At 43.9% G+C, this 19,219-nt stretch overlaps 1 protein-coding gene across 1 annotated transcript in view; it reads right to left on the minus strand.

The window, feature by feature from the left end:
- The window catches only part of LOC126213528 (5'-AMP-activated protein kinase subunit gamma-2-like), an 889,308-nt gene that overhangs the window by 142,695 nt on the left and 727,394 nt on the right, over positions 1 to 19,219 (minus strand). The window contains exon 8 of the mRNA XM_049941372.1: positions 17,884 to 17,932. Within this exon, the coding sequence (XP_049797329.1) occupies positions 17,884 to 17,932 (49 nt within the window). The remainder of the gene's footprint in view (positions 1 to 17,883; positions 17,933 to 19,219) is intronic.

Here is a 19,219-nt window from a genome sequence, read left to right on the forward strand (position 1 = left end):
GCCACTAGATCACGAGCTGCGGACGTATTTCTAGGAGTAGACTTATTCCACTTGATATAATGCCCCTAAAATACTTCATTTTTGTGAAGCGAAGAATTTCACATTTTCATCTATTTCGCAGCGCACGTACTCTTCATCCTCATACGGTCACGACGTAATCCGGCTATAGCAAACGGTACTTATTAGTCTGTGACCAGCCACAGCTTTCTATTAGTCGAAACGACCAGCTGATACAACGGTGATAAACCCTTTAAAGTTTGCGCTTAGGATCCGACTGAACATGTGACTGCAACGCGTGGACGATTAGCGCCTTCTCTGAACAAACGTACTTCGTTAGAGGGCGTAAACAATTTCCTTCACTCTCCTTACCACTGCCGTAGTGGCACATTAGCGAGCAGCTTCCCGTATCGCACGCAGTCTGCGAATGCGAACCAGAATCGACCTTCCGCCCTGTTGCACCGATCTGACACTGCCTCCCACAGTAAATAGAAAACTGTATGGGGCGGACCGGGTTACAACCTGAGACCTTCCGTCTCATGGTCACTGGTCTCACTGACTAAGCTATCGACTTTGGGAGCTACGACGCAGCAGTCAGAGAGCGAAACAAAGACGGTGAGGGGGGGGGGGGGGGGGGAGGTCGTGACTCGCACACGCATAGCTCAACCAGTGAATGGCTCAGACCAAAGAGAAAGAAATGAAAAGTAAGCGCCATGACCCCGAAATGCATGCAAAGGTACCGGGTTCGAATCTCCGCTCACCATACAGTTTTAATACGACAGATTAAGACTGGAACGGTTGTGGGTGGACACACACACACACACACACACACACACACACACACATACGAGAGAGAGACAGAGAGAGATATGCAATATGCAAAAGTACCGAAATGGCAGCTGATGACCAAATACACCACATGTCGAGGGGGAAATATTGACACCCACCTTCCCGTTAGCACAGTATTTTAAGCGACTGGAAAGATTTCCTGATATTTACTTTCATTACTGTTATCGAAATTTCTAACAGCTAAACGACAATATGGGCTTGTGGATCGGCCTTGATGCTTGACACTTTTGTTAATTATTCACTTATTCCAACACTAGTTTCAGCGACAAATATCTCCGTCATCTGTGGGTTCTTTGACTGTAAAACATGCAGAAATAGCTTACTTACAAGACGTTGCAGAACATTACTACACGGCTACTGTATGATTCCGGATATTGTTTCTTGTCAATAATTTCATAATACCTCACTTATCATCATCGTCGTTTATTATCGAATTATTTACTATCGAATTATTCACAGGAAACAATTCCTGGAATCAAACAGTGCACATGGGGTAATATTTTACAACGTTTCACAAGTATCCTATTTCTGCCTGTTTTAGAATCAAAGAACTCACTGATGATAGCGATATTTGTCGCTGAAACTAGTTTGGCAATAAATAAATACCAAAAGTGTTTGACATCAAGGCAGACCCACAATCACATATTATTCTTCTCGTATGCAAACACGGACCAATGGAAGAGTTTCCACGATAAAACTGTATAGCAACAGGCATTCGTTTTATAAAATTGAAACGTCCTATTCTTCTTGCAGTCTGAATTTATTTATGTCGCAGATGAGTATGGAATTTTACATTAGGCCACTTGCAATCGATTTAACCTCGGATATTACATTTTTCTTTTCGTATGCTATGTTGCTGTTGTTATGGTCTTCAGTCCAGAGAATGGTTTGATGCAGCTCTCCACGCTACTCTATCCTTTGCAAGCTTCTTTATCTCCCAGTACCTACTGCAGCCTACATCCTTCTGAATCTGTTTAATGTATTCATCTCTTGGTCTCCCTCTACGATTTTTACCCTCCACGCTGCCCTCCAATACTAAATATGTGAACCCTTGACGCCTCAGAACATGTCCTACCAACCGATCCCTTCTTCTGGTCAAGTTGTGCCACAAACTCCTCTTCTCCCCAATCCTATTCAGTACCTCCTCATTAGTTATGTGATCTACCCATCTAATCTTCAGCATTCTTCTGTAGCACCACATTTCGAAAGCTTCTATTCTCTTCTTGTCCAAACTATTTACCGTCCATGTTTCAAATGCATACACGGCTACACTCCATACAAATACTTTCAGAAATGACTTCCTCACACTTAAATCTATACTCGATGTTAACAAATTTCTCTTCTTCAGAAACGCTTTCCTTGCCATTGCCAGTCTACATTTTATATCCTCTCTACTTCGACCATCATCAGTTATTTTGCTCCCCAAATAGCAAAACTCCTTTACTACTTTAAGTGTCTCATTTCCTAATCTAATACCCTCAACATCACCCGCCTTAATTCGACTACATTCCATTATCCTCGTTTTGCTTTTGTTGATGTTCATCTTATATCCTCCCTTCAAGACACCATCCATTCCGTTCAACTACTCTTCCAAGTCCTTTAATGTCTCCGACAGAATTACAATGTCATCGACAAACCTCAAAGTTTTTATTTCTTCTCCATGGATGTTAATACCTACTCCGAATTTTTCTTTTGTTTCCTTTACTGCTTGCTCAATATACAGATTGAATAACATAGGAGAGAGGCTACAACCCTGTCTCACTCCTTTCCCAACCACTGCTTGCCTTTCATGTCCCTCGACTCTTATAACTGCCATCTGGTTTCTGTACAAATTGTAAATAGCCTTTCGCTCCCTGTATTTTACCCCTGCCACCTTTAGAATTTGAAAGAGAGTATTCCAGTCAACATTGTCAAAAGCTTTCTCTGTATACAAATGCTAGAAACGTAGGTTTGCCTTTCCTTAATCTTTCTTCTAAGGTAAGTCGTAAGGTCAGTATTACCTCACGTGTTCCAACATTTCTACGTAATCCAAATGCTGTATGTACAGAAAAAACTTCCGAGTCATAATTTTTTTTGCAAATGAAACTATGTGATTCCAGAAACCTTTTCAAGTCTGGAAAATCTGCGATGTATCAAGGTGGTCCATTGATAGTGACCGGGCCACATATCTCACGAAATAAGCATCAAACGAAAAAACTACAAAGAACGAAAATCGTCTAGCTTGAAGGGGGAAACCAGATGGCGCTATGGTTGGCCCGCTAGATGGCGCTGCCATAGGTCAAACGGATATCAACTGAGTTTTTTTTAAATGTTAACCCCCATTTTTTATTACACATCCCTGCAGTACGTAAAGAAATATGAATGTTTTTGTTGGACCACTTTTCTCGCTTTGAGATAGATGGCGCTGTAATAGTCACAAACGTATTAGTACGTGGTATCACGTAACATTCCGCCAGTGCGGACGGTATTTGCTTCGTGATACATTACCCGTGTTAAAATGGACCGTTTACCAATTGCGGGAAACATCGATATCGTGTTGATGTATGGCTATTGTGATCAAAATGCCCAACGGGCGTGTGCTATGTATGCTGCTCGGTATCCTGGACGACATCATCCAAGTGTCCGGACCGTTCGCCGGATAGTTACGTTATTTAAGGAGACAGGAAGTGTTGAGCCACATGTGAAACGTCAACCACGACCTGCAACAAATGATGATGGCCAAGTACGTGTTTTAGTTGCTGTCGCGGCTAATCCGCACATCAGTAGCAGACAAACTGCGCGAGAATCGGGAATCTCAAAATCGTCGGTGTTGAGAATGCTGCATCAACGTCGATTGCACCCGTACCATATTTCTGTGCACCAGGAATTGCATTGCGACGACTTTGAACGTCGTGTACAGTTCTGCCACTGGGGAGAAGAGAAATTAGGGGAGGATGCCAGATTGGTTGCACGCGTTCTATTTAGCGAGGAAGCGTCATTCACCAACAGCGGTAACGTAAACCGGCATAATATGCACTATTGGGCAACGGAAAATCCACGATGGCTGCAACAAGTGGAACATCAGCGACCTTGGCGGCTTAATGTATGGTGCGGCATTATGGGTGGAAGGAAAATTGGCCCTCATTTTATCGATGGCAATCTAAATGGTGCAATGTATGCAGATTTCCTACGTAATGTCCTACCGATGTTACTACAAGATGTTTCACTGCATGGCAGAATGGCGATGCAGTTCCAACACGATGGATGTCCGGCACATAGCTCGCGTGCGGTTGAAGCGGTATTGAACAGCTTATTTCGTGACAGGTGGATTGGTCGTCGAAGCACCATACCGTGGCCCGCACGTTCACCGGATCTGACGTCCCCGAATTTCTTTCTGTGGGGAAAGTTGAAGGATATTTGCTATCGTGATCCACCGACAACGCCTGACAACATGCATCAGCGCATTGTCAATGCACGTGCTAACATTACAGAAGGCGAACTACTCGCTGTTGAGAGGAATGTCGTTACACGTACTGGCAAACGCATTGAGGTTGGCGGACATCATTTTAAGCATTTATTGCATTAATGTGGTATTTACAGGTAATCACGCTGTAACAACATGCGTTCTCAGAAATGGTAAGTTCACAAAGGTACATGTATCACATTGGAACAACCTAAATAAAATGTTCAACGTTTCTACGTTCCGTGTTTTAATTTAAAAAACCTACCCGTTACCAACTGTTGATCTAAAAATGTGAGCCATATGTTTGTGACTATTACACCGCCATGTATGACAAAACATTCATATTTCTTTACGTACTACATGAATATGTAATAAAAATGGGGGTTGCTATTTAAAAAAACGCAATCTATCGGGCCAACCATAGCGCCATCTGGTTTCCAGCTTCAAGCTAGACGAGTTTCGTTCTTTGTAGTTTTTTTTTTCGTTTGACGCTTATTTCGTGAGATATTTGGCCCGGTCACGATCAATGGACCACCCTGTATATGCAGGATGAAGTGACGCATGAAAATTTGTGGCAATGCTGCGATTCGAACTGGGGTCTTCTGCTCACTGGATGAGGGGGGGGGGGGGGGGGTGCGTGCAGTTGCGCAAAGGCAGTGTGCCAGGGTGGCGTAGTGAAAAGCTAATCTAGTGAGCAGAAGAGCCCAGTTCGAATCGCGGCATTGCTACAAATTTTCATGCATCGCTTGAGTCTGCAAGAACACATCGTAATTTTTTACATTAATAAACTCCTGCTTACTGTTATTCGTATCTGCACCAGAAATTTATTTTTCGCGCTATATATGGCACTCACTGTCTCCTCACTTGTAAGCAACACCAATACATTCTCACGTCGCGGCCTTTTCGTTTTCTCCTTCGCATGTTTCATACGCTAAATGCTGTAGAGAAGCGCTAATGATCTGGCACTGAACGCAGATTTTCCTCCGAAGAACTGTGGGCGATATCTGTCAAAACTGTTTGTGTGTTTCCACCCTAACGAAGTAAATGGCGCATATCTCTCCTCTCTCTCTCCTCTCTCTCTCTCTCTCTCTCTCTCTCTCTCTCTCTCGTGCGTGCGAAAGTCTGTTTTTGTTTTTGTTTTTCTTTTTCTTTTTCTTTTTCTTGAGGTGTCAACATTTCCCGAAGACCAACCAGACCAGTAATGATGTTCCACAGAAGTTAGTTTTACGAAATATCAAAACCGCGAAATAATAAGACTGTGACGTAAAAATGAGTCAATTTTTCGGGCACGGACTGTCTCTGTCCTCCTCCAATATACAGCGCTATTGTAAATGATCCATTCGTACCACAACTTCTACATTTTCCAAAATGTTACATGTAGAAATATAAATGATGCATCAATACACCGCTAACTCGTCTAGTTTGCATTGTGCCCACCAGTTGGCGTCGCGAGCGCAGCGCGTTGACGAAGCGGCGACAAAGCATTAGAAGGCTGTGCGCATGTGTTGCGGTATACCAGAGATTTATCTGCTGTAGCGTTCCTTCAGAATAAATTCTGCAAATAGAGCACGTTACGTTAGTACCGACAATTTTCTGTAAACAAAAAAGTACCGCTAAAACATAGAAGTAACGCTAAAACATAAGAAGTACCGCTAAAACAAAGGAGTACCGCTAAAACAAAGGAGTACCGCTAAAACAAAGGAGTACCGCTAAAACAAGTGCGCCAAACGCGACCGAGGAAAAGCGTGACACCGAAGGTCGTACACAGCCCAAAAACAAAATAGACAGTACGCCCAAGACACGAACGCGGTATACCTGAGTAAACTCTGTCGAAGATCTTGGAACGACGCTTACGTTTCAAACAGCACCCTCTACAACTCGGGCAGCAATTAAAACCAAAAAACTGTGGCGGCCGCTTTCAATTTTGCACCGTAAGAATTAACATTTCGCCTCCAAGCTGATACACAACACAATGTGACACTGTGGGTCACTGAAAATTCTCACCAAATTGTGGCACGCGAGTGAGATTCGCCGAAGGTTAAGGTTTTTTTTTTTTTCTCGCGCAGTGTCGCAGACACACCTGTGCCGGATATTTTTCTTATGCGAGAACTCTGTGAGGTTCACTTCTTCCCTCGGTATGCTGCGGTCGTGATTGTTTCCACAACCGACTGCCGATTCCGAGAATTTCACCTCCTGACGAGACTAAAAAGCTCTGTATAGGGAAAGCACGGCTAAGTCACCAGTGGCCGCCATTTTGGGCCCACTGCGCCACTGGTGATACATTGACTTCTGAAGCATATTTAGCCGTGTATATTAATGAGGCGCACTCAACCGTCTAATGCACTGCTAAAACTGATCAGTGGCTTCAAACGAAACGTGTCATATGTAGCAACAAAAAATCTCAACGAATTTAAGCTAAATGATTCGAAACTGGTTTGTTGTGACAAGCAAGAAACAGTTTTTCTTCCCCTGCTATCCTTTATTAATTAGGAAAGCAGATTTCGGAATCGAGTTTGAACACCCGTTTTCGTAATTAGGGTTAAATGGCTTCTATCGAATAGTCAACAGGACGAAACGGTTCAAATGGCTCTAAGCACTATGGGACTTAACTTCTGACAAGGGAACCTCCCCATCCCACCCCCCTCAGATTTAGTTTTAAGTTGGCACAGTGGCCTTGAAAAACCGAACACAGATCAATCGAGAAAACAGGAAGTAGTTGTGTGGAACTGCGAAAAAAATAAACAAAATATACAAACTGAGGAGTCCATGCCCAAGAGAGGCAACTTCAAGGATACTGTGAGCTCAAGAGCGCCATGGTCCTGTGGTTAGCGTGAGAAGCTGCGGAACGAGAGGTCCTTGGTTCAAGTCTTCCGTCGAGTGAAAAGTATAATTTTTTTTCAGACAATTAGCAACGTTCAGGCACTTACACATAATCAACTTCGCTCTCCAAAATTCCAGGAGATGTTCAGCTTTGCTTGGACATATGCAGGATTTGACGGTCTACACATGGAAAAATTTGAAAACGTTAAAAAAATATGTTTTGACAGAGCACGGGGAAAACTGTGCGACTGTGAAATTGTTACATTCATTTGTTGCAGTTTATGTGACAAACTCTTATGTTTTCATCACTTTTTTGGGAGTAATTCTCACATCCAAAAGAACACCCAAATCGGGCAATGTAGAAGAATCTCTTTACCCATTCGCCAAGTGTACAAGTTAGGTGGGTCGACAACATATTCCTGTCATGTGACGCACATGCCGTCACCAGTGTCGTATAGAATATATCAGACGTGCTTTCCTGTGGAGGAATCGATTGACCTATGACCTTGCGATCAAATGTTTTCAGTTCCCGTTGGAGAGGCACGTCCTTTCGTCTACTAATCGCACGGTTTTGCGGTGCGGTCGCAAAACACAGACACTAAACTTATTACAGTGAACAGAGACCTCAGTGAACGAACGGACAGATCATAACTCTGCGTAAATAAATAAGGTAAACTTTTCACTCGAGGGGAGACCTGAACCAAGGACCTCTTGTTCCGCAGCTGCTCAAGCTAACCACGGGACCACGGCGCTCCTGAGCTCACAGTATCCTTGATGTTGCCTACCTTGCGCATGGACTACTCAGTTCGTATATTTTGCTTATTTTTTTCATAGTTCCACACAACTTCTTCCTGTTTTCTCGATTGATCTGTGTTCAGTTTTTGAAGGCTTATCCACTGAACCAACTTATAACTGAATCTGAGGGGGGTGCGATGGGGAGGTCCTCTTGTTAGAGGACTATGGCTAATAGAAGGTGTAGGAATCTCAATAGCAAATGCAAATGAGGGGTCATTTATTATTTAATCGTAAGGAAGTGGAGGTTGCAAAAGGTTACATTTATTAATTTTAATTTTAATACTCAACAGCCCGAGTTGCACCGTTCACCTACAGTTTCCTCGGTTTCAGTAGGGATAAGCCAACCTCCTTCAGAAGGGTTATCCCGACTGAAACTAGGTAAATTCTAGGTAAACGGTGCAACTGGGGCTGTTGATTGTTAAAATTAATATTTATACAGTTGCTGACAGGGTCGCGAAATGTTGATAATATTCAAATTACATTGATTCGTTCCTTAATTAAAACAAAAACGAAATGACACCAGGATTATGCAGATAACCAAGCTCGATGCTTCGCAATGTCTCCCAAAGGCATACCGTAATTTCTAAATTCGAGTAAAAATTATTCTTACCGGAAAATAGCTACACACCATTATTTGTCAGCTCCCTCGCAATTCAGTAAGATACGTAATTGATGCCAAATGTTCACCACATTCTTCCTATTTCAGTTGTTTCGGGAAATTTCGAAAACTGAAGCTAAGAAAATTAGAAATTGAGGACATAGGATATGTGCTTGGGTTGCGCAGTTGGAGGCTGGTGGTGGAAGTGATGATGGGGGGGATGGGGGGGGGGATGGGATTTGAGAGACCGATGGTAGTAAAAATTAGTGGTGCCATTTTTTAATTCTCGCCTGAGGCGACGCAACATCTGACGATCGCCCTGAATATTGAGGTCACGAGCAGGCGAAATACCCTCAGACTTCATAATAATTCCAATCCCAAAGAAATCAGGTGTTGACAGATGTGAAAGTTACCGAACTATCAGTTTAATAAGTCACAGCTGCGAAATACTAACGCGAATTCTTCACAGATGAATGGAAAAGCTAGTAGAAGCCGACCTCCGGGAAGATCAGTTTGGATTCCGCAGAAATATGGGAACACGTGAGGCAATACTGACCCTACGACTTATCTTAGGAGAGAGACTTAGGAGAGGCAAACCTACGTTTCTAGCATTTGTAGCCTTAGAGAAAGCTTTTGACAATGTTGACTGGAACACACTCTTTCAAATTCTGAAGGTGGCAGGGGTAAAATACAGGGAGCGAAAGGCTATTTACAATTTGTACAGAAACCAGATGGCAGTTACAAGAGTCGAGGGGCATGAAAGGGAAACAGCGGTTGGGAAGGGAGTGAGACAGGGTATATTGAGCAAGCAGTAAAGGAAAAAGTTCGGAGAAGGTATTAAAATCCATGGAGAAGAAATAAAAATTTTTAGGTTCGCCGATGACATTGTAATTCTGTCAGAGACAGCAAAGGACTTGGAAGAGCAGTTCAACGGAATGGACAGTGTCTTGAAAGGAGAACATCAGCAAAAGCAAAACCAGGATAATGGATTGTAGTCTAATTTAATCGGATGATGCTGAGGGAATTAGATTAGGAAATGAGACACTTAAAGTAGTAAAGGAGTTTTGCTATTTGGGGAGCAAAATAACTGACAATGGTCGAAGTAGAGAGGATATAAAATGTAGACTGGCAATGGCAAAGAAAGAGTTTCTGAAGAAGAGTAATTTGTTAACATCGAGTATAGATTTAAGTGTTAGGAAGTCGTTTCTGAAAGTATTTGTATGGGGTGTAGCCATGTATGGAAGTGAAACATGGACGATATATAGTTTAGACAAGAAGCGAATAGAAGCTTTCGAAAAGTGGTGCTACAGAATAATGCTTAAGATTAGATGGGTAGATCACATAACGAATGAGGAGGTACTGAATAGAATTGCGGAGAAGAGCGAGTTTGTGGCGCTACTTGACTAGAAGAAGGGACCGGTTGGTAGGAGATATTCTGAGGCATGAAGGGATCACAAATTTAGTACTGGAGGGCAGTGTGGAGGGTAAAAACCGTAGAGGGAGACCAAGAGATGAATACACTAAACAGATTCAGAAGGATGTAGGCTGCAGTAGGTACTGGGTGATGGAGAAGATTGTACAGGATAGAGTAGCATGGAGAGCTGCATCAAACCAGTCTCAGGACTGAAGACGACAACAACAACAACGAGCATTGGCAGGAGGTTGCTACGCAAGGTATGGAACGATCTATATTGTCGCTTGGACGTAGGACCAGGAGGGCGCGGCGGGGGGGGGGGGGGGGGGCACTTTTAGAACTTTTGTGGAAATCAAAACGCAAACTCGCGCAGTTTGCGGTTCTATTCATACGTCAATCATACTTGTTCACGTAACACTTTGGAATGTACACAGCTCTGAAAGCGGATGCATCGTTTGTGACGGGCCTGTATGAAGAGTGGAGACGGTGCGCTTCGGACATCAGCACGTCTTCAGTTACGAGAGTACAGACATGTCACTGGTTGGAGCTGGTGCACTGAAACTGCCGCGGGATACACACAGAGTGACACAAGACACACACACACACACACATACGGGCGCCACGTACTGCTGGTAGCTTCAGGTTCACGCGCGACACGCGGCGTCGACGTTCGCGTCGTCGCGGCCACCCCGGAGGCCCGTCGGACACTGCCCGGTGGCGAAACCGCTCGCTCGGCGGTGCGCTACCCCTCCCCCTCACCCTCCCCCTTCCAGCCCCATCATTCCAGAACAAGCTGGCCAACCTCTGCTGGGCCAGGTGCTAAGTGCACGGTTCCTTCGGGAGGGCTATTTCCGTGCGGCCGCACCAGATGGTTGGTTCGGCGCCAGCAGCGGACTGGGTTCCGTCCATCCGTCACTGCGGGAACTCCCCTCCCACACGGCTGCCAACTGCTAAGATTAGAAGCGGCGCCGGAGCTGAGGCAACAAACAAAGCAAGGCCGAGGTCGCGATCGCGCCTTCCAATCATACAGTAAACATCTCTGGGGTGAGCATGGCGTTCTGCGCATGTTGTCAACATTAAACCAGGATTGTCACGTGTTTTCGGGACTTCGCTGTGCGTGTATGCTTTCCGCAGAGTTTGAAGTTCATAATACCATGAGTTTTGTTGTGTCTCACCATTTGTTGATAGTGTAATAGCGATGGTGAATTACTGTTGTTGCTACGGAAACAAAGAAAAATGTGTGAAAGGAGGGATAGTAACTTTTCACGGGTACTATGTTTAAAAATTTCGAAACGCATTATAATTAAGGCTTGATTCTGTAGACCTATTTTTCTACAATTTTGACTATATAACAGATATTACGGGTCGTACAAAAGCTTACAAACACTCGCTTCGTCTCGTAAATTTGCTGGTGGAACAGGAAAGGGAATGTTTAGTTGTTTCAGCATATACTATCCTCCATGCATTTATCAGTGACTTGTCGATTATGTATATAGATTTGAAAGACGGGAGACAGATAAATTCAATAGTTTGTCCTCGCATAATATGGGTGTCCAAACCTTTTTGTTTACTATAAAGTTACAGTAGGAGACCATGTTAAGTGTGTCTAGGACATGGAGAATGAGTATGTGTGATTTATATTTTAGTTACCCGAACAACGAGCAAAGATATGGCTCCATAAAATGAGGAGGAGTAATTTTGTCCCCACAAGATATTCCAAAGTATGTTCAAAACAGTTTGAAGATGAATGTTTAGACAGAGAAAAATTTGGACGTGTGTGGCTGAAGGTAGATGCTATACCAAATATTTTTAATTTTCCACAGCACCTACTACCAATTTCTCCATTCGGCTTAAATACATTTTCTGCACAAATCAAATAAAAAAAAAAGTAGTGTAGTTAATCAAAGTGCACGTTCATCTTCTTTGGTGTATTTTGCCTTCTATTTATTTTCTTCACTATTTCATTAAGAAGCGTAAAACATTAGTAAACATGTCCCCAAACTCATTTGTGTCACTTTCCACTTCCCGTTATGGTATTATATGGGTTGACTGTTACATCACCAACTGTATTTGCTTTACATTACATTTATTCTCCAATCGCCTTTTCCGCCCATCTTACTCAGTCTACTATTTATTTAAAAAACTGGGAGCAAGTACATAAAATGCGTTAAATAAACACTTCAAAGTGTCACCAGTAAGAAAAATTGTTCTTTAGGTCGCAAAAGCGAGAAAATAAATACGCAGAAATAGCAGAAAAAAAGGACGAATTAGCACGGATGTAATCGCTAATGTGTGGCAAATTCGGTTTTTCTTGGACACTTGCAAAAGTACTGGCATACTGTCAAGTCGTTTTGCAAGACTATCACTGGAAAAATGTACGTCAGGCTCTGTAATACTATAAAGTGCTGTATCATACCGAAAACTACGAAAAATCGAGTGCATCTGAACTGTGACACCTATCGCAAAGAAGTAGGATGTAATATCACTTGCCCTTAAAAGTTACGTAGCTGGTTTATTCCCGGTATCAAATGGATACCGTTAAATTGTCTGGGGAACGTATATAAATAATCCACGACACGTACGAAAAGAATCCGTCTGTACTAGGGATGTAGTGACATTCTAAATATACAGGGCGCTATACGGACAAACATACGACGTCCCGAGATCACGTGACCAGGCCGGCAATGTATGTTGACAACACAAAATCTGTTCTATGCGTGTGAATGCTCACTGCAGAGATTTTTACTCTATGCTTATAATGGCAGACAGCAACCTGCCCGGCAGACAGACAATCCCAGGACAGACTGTGTGTGTGTGTGTGTGTGTGTGTGTGTGTGTGTGTGTGTGTGTGTGTGTGTGTGTGTGTGTGTACATCTACATTGGCTGATCGTACCGTCATCCAGCCGGCACCACCCCTTCAGTGATAAACCGTGGCATCTGTTCAGTTTCCACTGTCAGCCTAAAAAGGAGTAATTTATCATCATCATCATTTAAGACTGATTATGCCTTCCAGCGCTCAGTCTGGAGCGTAGTCCCCCTTATAAAATTCCTCCACGATGCCCTATTCAGTGCTAACATTGGTGCCTCTTCTGATGTTAAACCTATTACCTCAAAATCATTCTTAACCGAATCCAGGTACCTTCTCCTTGCTCTACCCCGACTCCTCCTACCCCCTACTGCTGAACCCATGAGTCTCTTGGGTAACCTTGCTTCTCCCATGCGTGTAACGTGACCCCACCATCTAAGCCTGTTCGCCCTGACTGCTACATTCATTCCCAGTTTTTCTTTCATTTCCCCGTTGTGGACACCCTCAACTCGTGAATAGTGTTGAAACTACTTCTGCCACCAGATCTGCAGCATGTTTCACAATAAGTCGTCCTACAAATTACGTAAAAACCGTCTCCCATCAACCACTTTGCAGTGGTACCGGCCCATTTCCTACCGGACCTTGGTTCTTTGCTGCATTTTATTATCGTCCGACATCAGCGAAGACGTCGAGTATATACACTGAATCGCAGAAGAAACTGGTATAGGCACGCGTATTCCAGTACAGAGAGATGTAAAAAGGCAGAATACGACGCTGCGGTCGGCAAAGCCTATATAAGACGTCAAGTGTCTGGCGCAGCTGTCAGATCGGTTACTGCTGCTACAATGGCACATTATCAAGTTTCAACTGAGTTTGAACTTCGTATTATTGTCAGCGCAGGAGGAATGGGACACAGCATCTCCGAGATAGCGACGAAGTGGGAATTTTCCGGTACGACCATTTCACGAGTGTACCGTGAATATCAGGAATCCAGGAGATTTGATGTTTCACCGGATTCCTGGGTACCATCGTGAAATGGTGGCGCGGAAAAATCCCCACTCCATCGCTACCTCGGAGATGCTGTGTTCCATCGCTCGTGCGCCGACTGTAACATCACCACCAAACTCACTTAAATCCTGAAAACCTGCCATTGTAGCAGCAGTAAACGATGTAACAGCTGCGCCGCAGAAAATTGTCGTCGTCATATAGGAGTTGTCCACCGCAGAGCCGTATCCGGCCTGTTTACGTATCTCTGTATTTGAATAGGCATGTCTATACCAGCTACTGTGGCGCTTCAGTGTGTGTATCCGTGTATTCACTCTTAGATCCCCCCTTAATCCGCCCTCACACGGGACGTATTTCTCATCTCGAAACACGCCAGATGTGTTTCCCGCCACGGTTGCCGCACGCTCCGAAACTAACCTATATGCGTCGATACCATCACGCATGGAACAAGTTACCAGGGCTAATGCCGGATCCTGCGCCCTTTAGGCAACAGGACACATGCTGAACCGAGGTGACTGAAATGCTAATCATCTCTGCAGAACCTACTACTGTACATGTCCTCGTGAATATGCACGTCCTATCTCTATTCGTTCAGGCTGTTTCGTTTCATTCTGGCCATGAGTTTATTTAGTACACGGGACAGCAGATCAGTTCACAACACCTGCTGCAACTGCTCTTACGCAGCGTCTCCTGTGAATTACAACATCCCAAAATGATGGAAAACGAACACGTGTCGAAACTGCAATCGCTATAAATAATGTTTTAACAGCCAAAAGCGGTTCAAAAAAATGCCTCTGAGCACTATGGGACTTAACATCTGAGGTCATCAGTTCCCTAGAAATACGAGGTGCATTCAAGTTCTAAGGCCTCCGATTTTTTTTCTAATTAACTACTCACCCGAAATCAATGAAACGGGCGTTACTTCTCGACGTAATCGCCCTGCAGACGTACACATTTTTCATAACGCTGACGCCACGATTCCGTGGCAGCGGCGAAGGCCTCTTTAGCAGTCTGTTTTGACCACTGGAAAATCGCTGAGGCAATAGCAGCACGGCTGGTGAATGTGCGGCCACGGAGAGTGTCTTTCATTGTTGGAAAAAGCCAAAAGTCACTAGGAGCCAGGTGAGGTGAGTAGGGAGCACGAGGAATCACTTCAAAGTTGTTCCCACGAAGACACTGTTGCGTAACGTTAGCTCGATGTGCGGGTGCGTTGTCTCGGTGAAACAGCACACGCGCAGCCCTTCCCGGGCGTTTTTGTTGCGATGCAGGAAGGAATTTGTTCTTCAAAACATTTTCATAGGATGCACCAGTTACCGTAGTGCCCTTTGGAACGCAATGGGTAAGGATTACGCCCTCGCTGTCCCAGAATGTGGACACCATTTTTTCAGCACTGGCGGTTACCCGAAATTTTTTTGGTGGCGGTGAATCTGTGCGCTTCCATTGAGCTGACTGGCGCTTTGTTTCTGGATTGAAAAATGGCATCCACGTCTCATCCATTGTCACAACCGACGAAAAGAAAGTCCCATTCGTGCTGTCGTTGCGCGTCAACATTGCTCGGCAACGTGCCACACGGGCAGCCGTGTGGTCGTCCGTCAGCATTCGTGGCACCCACCTGGATGACACTTTTCGCATTTTCAGGTCATCGTGCAGGATTGTGTGCACAGAACCCACAGAAATGCCAACTCTGGAGGCGATCTGTTCGACAGTAATTCCGCGATCCCCCAAAACAATTGCCTCCACTTTCTCGATCGTGTCGTCAGACCGGCTTGTGCGAGCCCGAGGTTGTTTCGGTTTGTTGTCACGCGATGTTCTGCCTTCATTAAACTGTCGCACCCACGAACGCTCTTTCGACACATCCGTAACTCCGTCACCACGTGTCTCCTTCGACTGTCGAAGAATTTCAATTGGTTTCACACCACGCAAATTCAGAAGACGAATGATTGCACGCTGTTCAAGTAAGGAGAACGTCGCCATTTTAAGTATTTAAAACAGTTCTCATTCTCGCCGCTGGCTGTAAAATTCCATCTGCCGTACGGTGCTGCCATCTCTGGGACGTATTGACAGTGAACGTGGCCTCATTTTAAAACAATGTGCATGTTTCTATCTCTTTCCAGCCCGGAGAAAAAAAATCGGAAGCCTCAGAACTTGAATGCACCTCGTACTTAATCCTAAGTAACCTAAGGACACATCCATGCCCGAGGGAGGATTCGAATCTGCGACCGTAGCGGTAGCGCGGTTCCAGACTGACGCGCCTAAAACCGCTCGGCCACTCCGGCCGGCACCAAAAGCGGAATTGTTTCATTTATAATCTACGGAGAAACTGGTGTTTGAATTCATTCAGTTATTAACGCAGTGCCCTTCTGCCACGTAGATGACAATCTTTACTGCGAAGTAGCTTGTACTCATCAATGACAGTTACAAGTCGTAATAACCTGATGTTGTTGTTGTTGTTGTGGTCTTCAGTCCTGAGACTGGTTTGATGCAGCTCTCCATGCTACTCTATCCTGTGCAAGCTTCTGAATCTGCTTAGTGTATTCATCTCTGCGTCTCCCTCTACGATTTTTACCCTCCACGCTGCCCTCCAGTACTAAATATGTGATCCCTTGATGCCTCAGAACATGTCCTACCAACCGATCCCTTCTTCTAGTCAAACTGTGCCACTTACTTTTCTCCCCAATTTTATTCAATAGCTCGTCATTAGTTATGTGATCTACCCAGCTAATCTTCAGCATTCTTCTGTAGCACCACATTTGTAAATCTTCTATTCTCTTCTCGCCTAAACTATTTATCGTCCATGTTTCACATACATGGCTACACTCCAAACAAATACCTTCAGAAACGACTTCCTGACACTTAAATCTATACTCGATGTTAACAAATTTCTCTTCTTTAGAAAGTCTTTCCTTGCCTTTGCCAGTCTACATTTTTTTATATCCTCTCTACTTCTACCAAATAGAAAAACTGCTTTACTACTTTAAGTGTCTCATTTCCTAATGTAATTCCCTCAGCATCACCAGATTTAATCTGACTACATTCCATTATCCTGGTTTTGCTTTTGTTGATGTTCATCTTATATCCTCCTTTCAAGACACTCTCCATTCCGTTCAACTGCTCTTCCAAGTCCTTTGCTGCCTCTGACAGAATTACTATGTCATCGGCGAACCTTAATGTTTTTATTTCTTCTCCATGGATTTTAATGCCTACTCCGAACTTTTCTTTTGTTTCTTTTACTGCTTGCTCAAATAACCTGATAACGGGCGATATACTGGGATGAGACACGCGACAACTGTATATATATATATATATAAATACTTATTGGAACAGTTTCAGTTGCAAATAGTCAGACATGGTAACTAGTTTAGACAACTTACATGATTTAATTGGTCACCAGTCGTGGAAAGTCACATTCCTTACTAACTTGTGGCAAGGGCGGCAACAAACGTTAGTAGTAGTAGTAGTAGTAGTAGTAGTACTTCTTTTCTTCCTTCAACTTGTGATTCGTACTCAGTTAATTCACCACGCCGTTTGGTTTCGGCAAACCTCGCAACAAGTGGTATGCACAAAATAGAATTCGAAGGACAAACTGTGGCAGATATGGTGGCTCGTTGTAAGATGGGGAAAAGAAAGCGCCACAGGACTAACCGTATAGTGTGTAGATCGCCAAGTTGTGTTCCTGCTTGCTACCGACAACACAACGGAACACATCAGCAACAGAGGCATTGGGCTGTAGCTGAGTTCCCATACACTTTGTGGTTTTACGTACTATATGTATTTTCTTCTTCCTGGTATGACTTGTACGTTCTATATGCATACTTAATGTTTATATTATATACTAACAACGTCAAGTGACGTACTACGCCATACGCTGAATCGACTGCTTGTTACAGGAAAATATTATCAGGACTATAATAATAATAATAATAATAATATACATCATGCGCATTTCTCAAACATATTTCGAACACCTTGTTCCACATTACAACGGCCGAGCCTACGTTTCCAGCCAAAATACGGTGTGCCGAGCTTTAGAAACTTACTCACCATATAAAGTTTTAATGAAATATTTGAATCATATCAATCTATTGCTCACGCATGCGCACCCCCCCCCCCCCCCCACACACACACACACAATAATGAAGCGATGCGTTTTTACTTACCAAGATCCTGGATGTTGACCTTTTCAAGGAACGGATCGGCTACCGGCAACTGGAAAAAAAGATGGAGAAGAATAAATTAATATCACTGGGCTATGTTGATATTTGAACTGGCACCCAGGTACCACAGTAAAAACATTAGGTCTGGAAAAAAACCGAAAATTTAAAAAAATCATACTTTGTAACAGAATTTCCTGTCGGCCACAGTGTATTTGTGTTGGCGAATTTTTTTTTGTGCTATCAGAAAATATTTGCTTATGTAAGATTTAAATCTTTGACAGTGTATTGGTTTTTACAATACGGCAAACTGCCGGGTGTCCGTAACCTGTACGGGCAACGGCATTGCCAGCTGGTCTCGATGGCAGGGTCGACATGTACTCCAGTCAAGACTGTCTCTGGACCACACTCCACTTTCTCAAAACAACCATGTTTACTTACACGACACACATTTGTATCCATTTCCACGAAACCAGACAAACTCAAGTTGTGGAATTGCTTTTTTTCTTTAGTTACTGATACCAACCCACAATTTCAAATGCTCCTGGTTTGTCCTCCTAACAAAGTGGTTGTCAGGTAGTGGTCGGGGGCGAAAGCGGTGATTACGAGGGGGGGGAGGGGTATAGTAGCCACTAAAAGAGAATTTCAGTTCTCGCCAAATCACTGTTATTGATGTAAGTTTACCACTTAGACACTTTAAATGTACGCATTACAATGTACCAAAACAAACGTTTTAACTGAAAAAGTGAATAATATATTGGACCTAGATGAATTTTTCTGAAGGCCTACATGGTCACCAGTTTTCCGTACCTAAACGGGTAATATGCCCAATGGTGAGAGATCTGGAGAATGTGCTGGCCAGGGCAGCAGCCGAACATTTTCTGTATCCAGAAAGGCCCGTACAGGACCTGCAGCATGCGGTCGTGCATTATCCTGCTGAAATGTAGGGTTTCGCAGGGATCGAATGAAGGGTAGAGCCACGGGTCGTAACACATCTGAAATGTAACATCCATTGTTCAAAGTGCCGTCAATGCGAACAAGAGGTGACCGAGACGTGTAACCAATGGCACCCCATGCCATCACGCCGGGTGATACGCCAGTATGATGACGAATACACGCTTCCAATGTGCGTTCACCGCCATGTCGCCAAACACGGATGCGACCATCGTGATGCTATAAACAGAACCTTGATTCATCTGAAAAAATGACGTTTTGCCATTCGTGCACCCAGGTTCGTCGTCGAGTACACCGTCGCAGGCGCTCCTGTCTGTAATGCAGTGTCAAGGGTAACCGCAGCCACGGTCTCCGAGCTGATAGCCCATGCTGCTGCAAACGTCGTCGA

The sequence above is a fragment of the Schistocerca nitens genome, chromosome 11, assembly GCF_023898315.1.
Source record: "Schistocerca nitens isolate TAMUIC-IGC-003100 chromosome 11, iqSchNite1.1, whole genome shotgun sequence".
Lineage (NCBI taxonomy): Eukaryota > Metazoa > Arthropoda > Insecta > Orthoptera > Acrididae > Schistocerca > Schistocerca nitens.